The following is a 7,976-nucleotide window of genomic DNA, read 5'->3' as shown; positions in this document are numbered from 1 at the left end:
CAATCAAAGGCCTATTTATATATTATTTACCCTTGTCTGGTATATATGTTACCAAGAGATATTAAAAGAGATGTTCTTTATCGCCACGAATTATATATAAATTGGTATATATATGGCCGCCATTTCAGAATGTAAATGTTTATGTCAATAAAGGATGCTCGTAACACATTTTATTCTTTGGTAAATTTCATATAAAGTTTATTAAATAATAAATTGTAAACAAATTATTTAATAGCTCTGAAGTAATTCAACTATTGATGACGCAAATACGTCGAAAGAATATATCAGTGTGTTGACATCTCTTACTAATATATCACATGTTTTGACAATTAGCAATTACTAAGCCTGCTCAAGTGGTTGTCATTGGATCTTAATCAAAAAAGTCGAAACTTATGATTATCCTTGTACTGATTTTTATAACTATATGTTAACTTGAAAATTTGTTAGGGACACTAATTTAGTTGAAAATATTTTACTTTCCCTTTTCCACATTACAAAAAAATTATATATAATAATATATAAAAAGTGTGACTATAAATATAATATATATAAATATATAAATCTATTTTACATATAATTGCACATAATTTTAATATTAATTTTAAATAAGATTTAAAAGGAAAGGCATGATATATATATTATAATAAGCCATATAATATGTTGACATCAAGAAATCTAACAGGGATTGACAAAATAAAACTAATATATAGTAACATTGCTCAGTACTATGTTTCTTGTAGTGGTTTACAATTAAACTCTTGCAAGACATTTAAGTTTAGTAACATAATACTGAGGAACAAATGATACAAAAGAAATACATCTAAGATTCAGGGTTCCGCATAAAGAAGGATCAATTACAAACCCTTCAAATTTTCCTAGTTTTTGGCCTTAACAAAATTAAGTGTATATATTAGCTAGCTAATTATAGCTATTAATTGGTTTTGCTGTTATTTTGTTCAGAAAACTTCTTTTGGAGTTGAAGCAAGAGGGCCTGATTCTCTTTGTGAAGAAGCACTGCTTGCTTCCTCAACTTCTCATTCTCCTCTATGATGCTTTGGTTCTCCATATACAACTTCAAGTTTCTCATCTTGATTTCTGTCTTCAACACAATCATCTTTTTCCTCCTTGCTTCTTGCAATTGCGCTCTCCTTCTGAATTAATATCCAAACAATGATCAATATAGTATATCACACTCACAAAACTAAGAATTTAATTTTGTTAAACCACATATAGAACCAATTAACTTCTCTTACTATCATTATATTATACCAAATTACATATGTTTAACTATCCCAATAATTTGAATGTGTAATCCTATGTCAATATTGATGTCAGTGTAAAATATTTTCCATCATCAAATTAATTATACTTGAAAAGAAAAGAATGGATCCTCTTTGTTTAATTTGAGTCTTTATACGACATTATTGTTGTATTTGTTTTTTTGTCTTCTTAATTAGTGAGATGATATTAAAAATTAAGCATGTTTATAAAGAAAAAGAGAAAAATACAAAATTTGCATGTGAAATTTTAAAGTGAAAGAGGATTCATTCCCCGAAAAGAAAACATGTACACACACAAATCTGGAAGAGACAAGAAAGATAAACAAAAGGATATGATTGAAACTATAATATAAAAGAACCTTTTATGGAGGCTCAAGCGAAGGTGCTGGTGCTGTCTCTTGGAGGGCCATGGACTACGGTGAAGGGCAAAAGCAAGAGGAGCATATGGTGGTTGTTCTGAAGAAAAAGAACACATATTGGGGTCTCTCAAAGAAGCTGGCAACAAACACTTAAGGTTTATTATAATCGAAATTAAATGAGACACTCTTTTAAGTTTTGAAAGTGAGGCGCAACCATTAGGCTTGAAGGGGTTTATATAGCCACAGAAGTGAGAAACTAAGGGGTAAAGAAAAATGATATAGCTATGAATTTGTGTTTGTATATATTGTCCAAGAGATAACCAATTTGGTTCAGTTGGTAGATAAACAAGTTTCTTAAGTATATAAACAGAAGTCCAACTTTTTAATTATATGTATGAAAAAAAAACTTTATTAAGAGAAACAAAACTCATTTTGTTGATATAACATAATGTTTTGACAAGAATTAGTCTTCTACTATTGATTGGATGACATTTTGTACAACATGTCAATGAGAGAGAGAGAGAGAGAGAGAGGGGTTTTGATAGCAATGATGAAAGAAGGGCTCATGATTACAAAGGGCAGCAATAGATGAGGAAGGCAGAAAAGGGGGCGGGAGGTGGAGAAGAAAAACGCTTCTCTTCTTTAATTTTCTTGCCCTCTTTGATTGCCTAGTTAGTCTATCAAACTCAAACTTGGGTAGTGGGTAACGTAGAGATGAGGAGCGGACACAAACGAAGTACTGCATTACTCTACCCAACTTTTTTTTTTTTTAATAGAATATATATTTTTATCATAATTGAAACTTATTGATTTTTAAAATTAAATTATTAAAAACAATGAAGTGAGGTAGATTTTGTTGATACCACGTACCCTGGAGTATATTAAAGTTAAGATGCACTTTTGTTGGAATTTTAGAACTTTCCCCTTCGGTTCCAAGACCGTTTAGGTCCTCACTGTTAGCGTGGGATCTTCAAACTTGAAAGAGGAAATAGTCATAAAGTCACGTGGGGTGTTATGAAATTGCTGTGATAATTATGGTAGAAGACAATTTTGACATGATATTCAACGTGCCAACCTGCATTTACTTCTGTTCATTTAGAATGGGCCATTGCATGGTTGCTTATAGTCTCGATATAAAGTTATTGCTACACCAGCCGAGTGTCTGCATGCCTACTGTTTTCAGCCACTCCCAAATAGTAGAACTGCCACACAAAGAATTATGTAAAGAAAATATATGTATTTTGCTGTCATATTTACGATTACAAATCTCTCTTAGAGAACATGATTAACCATACTGAAGTCTCATGTTGCAATAATTTTTTCTTCCGTAATATTTGAATTTGATATTTTGTTTAAGATATTTGAATTTACTTCAAATTAAAGTAATGTTAGTAAGGACAAGATGTGTTTGTTTCATAGTTATATAAATCTTCAAAGATTGTGGGTAAAAGCTAATTCAGTTTTTCTTATGAACCATTAATTTTTCCTTTTTGAAATGAAACAATGTTTTATTGGATAGACTCTTTGCTCTGATTAACTAGTAATAGCTTCTGGTGTCTTCTACAGTTATTCTCTGAAGGCCTTGTATGATTTTGAGATTCCTAGGAAATTTAAGTTACAAAACAATTGAAAAAATCCTATTAAAAATTTCATTGTTTGTTCTCAAAGTGAAGTTCATGTTTGGTGATGAATGATGAGCATTTTTATTATTTTTTTAAAATAAATCTTTAAGGTTCGTTTTAATTAAAAGGTTTTTAATTACAAAGAAAATTGATTAATTAACATATTTCCATATGAATTAATTGATTTCTATTATCTTGATTCGGTGCACGTGTGGCTGCTATATATGTTGTACCCTAACATGTCAATGATGTAACTTTGTGTTTAGTACATGTCTTTGTTCTCTATTGTCTTGAGTAGCCAAATAAATAGATGAAATGTGTTCACATTAGTGAGCAGCTGAGCATATATATTAGTGCATTACACTGAATATATGTCTCGTTAAGAATGTTTTAATTCGATCTGGTTTTTATAACAGTTTTTATATTTTTCTCTTATTTAGATTTTTGCTCCCTACTAAAATATTAGTTTCTGACGGCCTAATGTCTAAATGAAAATGAGTTAGTTAATTATATTGTCCAATTTTCGAATAACTAAGGACCAATAGTCGTCCAAAATTGTGTGAAATTAAATATAGGGAAGAATTGTTAACCAATAAAAAAAGTAGCATTATATGGTCAAAGCAATAATATCTAGTGAAAGAAAATTTACAAACAATAAACTTTTATCATTGAATTTTATATAAACGGTTAAAATTATATTTTGCTTAAATGTCACGTGACAGAAAAGATCACGTAATTACATAAAGTTAATTTATTTTCATGTTATACTTTTAATCAATTATATAAGATTGTTAAAATTGAATATATTTGCACTTACAGTATTTCTTTCGCCGGATATTTCCTCATCGTGAAGTTAAAATTTATTTTGTGCTCTAAACACGTAAGAGAGATGTTAATTTTGTGTGGAATTCAAATGCAACTTAATTTTTTCCCTTTTCCTTTTCATATCATGCAAACTTTAAATGTTATAGTTTTCTCTTAGTTCCAGTAATGAAAATTCAAAAGACTAGTACTGTCATTAAGATTAATCATTGCTTAATTTGAAAACGTAACCCAAAGGGACTTATATTTTCTAGTGTATATATATATATATATACTCGACATGACTGGATTAACACGCATACATATTAAATTTTTCTTTTTGGTTAGCTCATACTATTTATTAAGTGTTGGAGGCTACCAATTAATTATATACCCTTTTACACTACATTATTGTATTTTTTAATAATAACCAAATTTGAGTATGCTATGTCAAAGCCTCCCCTATCTAGTCCAAACTTCGAAAGAAGAGTCACATGGAGCTGCACGTGAAAGTCACATGTGAATAAGATGAAGCCAATTGAAAATGAGTGCAGTAGATATTTATCCAAAAATTAAAAAAAAAAATGAGTGTAGTATTGGAAGATAGGGTACACAGTAATGAAGATGAAAGGGGTAGTAGTCAATGTGGTTAGGTCCCTTTTGTTGTCCCTTTTCTTCATGTAATTGAGTACCAAAGCCATACTCATTTATTTAGAAAATGAACCCCATTTTGGCTTCATCTTCTTCTCCATCATTATGACCACTGGGTGTGCGGTTTTTGTTTATATCATTATGCTATATGTATAGTGGGAGCTAGTATATATCTTGGTCCAACTTCGGCATACCCACTTCACATGTTCCCTTCAACTTGTAAATTAGAAAAAAATTATAAATAAATAAAAAAAAAACCTTGGTATATAAGTTCACAATATAAATTAGATCAACTGTTTTTCTAATGTATTTTACATTTGAAAGTTGATGTTTAACAAGCATGATGGTGAAAAAGGATGAATTAAGTTTGTGTGTAAGTGCATTATTAAAATAATTCGGCTAAGGATGCATGCAACATATATAGGTAATGTGGAGATTGTAGTTGGGAAAGCGAAGTGTCATACTAGGGCAAAACGCGTGGGCCGTTACCTTGAGCTTAAATTTAGGGAGTCCTTTCCAGTTAGTATAGAGCTATAAAGGCAAAGCAGTGCAAAAGTAAATGGAGTAGTTTATATAATTATGACTTCATATTCTTTTTCATAATGTTATGTTATGCTATGTTACGTGTACTATACGTATAAATTAAAAATATCTATTGTATGTATAATTATTGAAAGCGTTGATAAACTGCTGAGTTTTTCTTCTAACTTAACTAATAATCAATTATTAGAAGAAAAAAAGTTGAGTTACGTTAAATATTCAAAATAAGAATTTTAATCCCATTTAATTTAAATATGATTATTTCTTATAAAAAAAATTGTAATCTATACTGATACAGTGATAATAACAATGAATATTTATATATATAGTAATAACAATAATAATATTGGTAGTAATAGCGATGACTACCACTATTATTATTATCATTATTGACAACAAAAGCAATGATGATATGACAGTGGTGCAGTAGTGGTGATGACAATGATGATAAAAAAAAAGAACATTGATTATAGTATGTGATATAGTTAATTTATTTGTAAGTTTATAATTTAAATTATTTTTTTAATTATGATATTGGTATGAAACATTCACCGTTGAATGTAATGACTAATCTTCGTTGAAGACCACACGCAAGGTGGTCATTCCTCTCCCAACATGATTTATTTTATACCCAAGTCCAAGATTCAAGTTTTGGACATCTTGTTTGACACAAGTTGTGTCAACCAATGTTAAGAAACTATTTATTTTAATTTAAGAGTTATTATTAATTATTTTCATAATTTTATATAATTGTTTCCTTGGCAGAAACAATCCTTAATTAGGTTTTATTTATCTCTTTATCAAATGAGATTAGTCTAAAGCAAAGCCTTAGAACACAAATGCGGAACCAAAAAAATATAAGCAATTGTTTTTACTTGAGTTACTTATATATACATATATATATATATATATATATATATATATATATGTGTGTGTGTGTGTGTGTGTGTGTGTATAGAGAGAGAAGGGAGATAAGGAATTCTAACCGTTAAATTAAAAGTTCTTAATACATAGATTAAGTTTATAAATTTAAAAAAAAACTTTAAATTGTTTAATATTTTATTTTATTAAATTCAAATTGATAGATAACTATAAAAATATTTTATATCTTAATTTGAAGTAATAAAACATAATATCAAATAATTTTTAATTTAAAAAATTACAAAATTAATTTATATATAAAAAATTTTAATTTAATAATTGAATCATTAAAATTTAATATAAAACATGAATTATTGAATTAAGTAAGTGAATCTTTCATTATATAAATATTGAATTAAGTAAGTGGATCTCTCATTATATATATATATATATATATATATATATATATATATATATTTTTTTTTTTTTTTTTTTTTTAATGTAATGTACATAATTAAGTAGATTCCCATTGAAGATGGGTTCTTGAATCCCTCATGATGTCCTTTTGAAGAAGGAAGGTTAAGCCATTCGATGAGGGGAAGGACCACTATCCTTCACTCATTTCTTGTATTACTACCGCCAAAATACTAGCACTACGGGGAGATATGAAGATGATGGTAGTCAACTATGATATCAAAATCCCCCCATATTTTCAAGATGGTTCTATAGTCTATATTTCTCCTGTATAATTAATTGGAGCACAACTATTCATTCATATCTTTACTCAAACTTAAGAGTTGATGGTTTAAGGAAATTAAGAGTAGCTTTAGCTCCTTTAATTTGGTGTATAATTAATTGGACCACAGCTATTCATCAATATCTTTTTTTTCTAACTTAAAAGCAGAAAGTTCCGTGATATATTATAAAAGCAATTTTCTAAGATGATGTCTCCATACTCATGCATTCTCTTTGTTCATACCATTTACATTACAGAATTATGGGAATTAATGTTTGGTAGGGAAAATATTTTTTCATATCCCAGTAACATGATTTTTTAGAAATTACAAGTTATGAGCATGATTCCTAGAAATAACTAAATTAAATTTTTTTGGTTATTCATAAAATTTTATGAGAATATTCATATAAGATTTTTGAAAATTAATTTTTTTTTTATGTTTGATTACAATAATATGTTTTCGAGTATATAAATATCTTCTACAAAAATATCTTTTATTAAAATAAATATATTTTATTTACTCAAATCTTATTATAAATATGACATTAAACTATTTTAAAAAATTAAAAATTTATAGATAAAATTATTTAAATATATAATTCAACAAAAGCAATAAACAAAATAAAATGTTACATAATATAAATAAGATGGATAAAAGTATATTATTTTTATTTCACTTTAAATAAATAAGTATTAACAAATACCATTAATATGTAGAAACAAAATAGATTTTAATAGTGTTATTAAAATTGATAAGGTTAAGAAATAATGAGATACAAGAAAAAGAGAAAAAAAGAAATAGAGATGTGGGAGGGAGAGGGAGAGAGAAAGAGAGGGGGAGGGAGAGGGAAAGAGAGAGATAAAGGGAAAGGGAGAGGGAGAGAGGAAGAGAAGAGGAGTGAGAGAGAAAGAGAGACTTTCCATTTTAAAAAGAGATATTGTAGTTTTTTAATATACATAAAAGATTTTTCCTAACTCATGAGAGTTAGATTTCACACTCCTCATGTGAAAGTTTTTGTGGGATAAAAATAGTTTCCAGGAAATTATATTTCTAGGAATCTTTTTTTTTTTTAAAATAGTTATCCTACATGGGAAACTAAGATTTCTAATTTAAGATTTTCAGGAA

The 7,976-nt window shown here is 28.0% G+C and overlaps 1 protein-coding gene across 1 annotated transcript; it reads right to left on the bottom strand.

Annotated features, from left to right (window-relative positions):
* Window positions 1-685: 685 nt before the first annotated feature.
* Window positions 686-2,012, bottom strand: ZPR2 (binding protein). The gene is made up of 2 exons (XM_020362853.3): window positions 1,640-2,012; window positions 686-1,151 (listed from the first exon to the last, which is right to left on the bottom strand). Exons 1-2 carry the CDS (start codon window positions 1,753-1,755, stop codon window positions 932-934), a joined length of 336 nt encoding a protein of 111 aa, XP_020218442.1. The 5' UTR covers window positions 1,756-2,012; the 3' UTR covers window positions 686-931.
* Window positions 2,013-7,976: the final 5,964 nt, after the last annotated feature.

This window comes from Cajanus cajan, chromosome 3, assembly GCF_000230855.2.
Source record: "Cajanus cajan strain Asha chromosome 3, NIPB_CcT2T_4, whole genome shotgun sequence".
NCBI lineage: Eukaryota > Viridiplantae > Streptophyta > Magnoliopsida > Fabales > Fabaceae > Cajanus > Cajanus cajan.
Note: the sequence above shows the minus strand (reverse complement) of the source record. Positions and strands in the feature narration are given on the sequence as shown.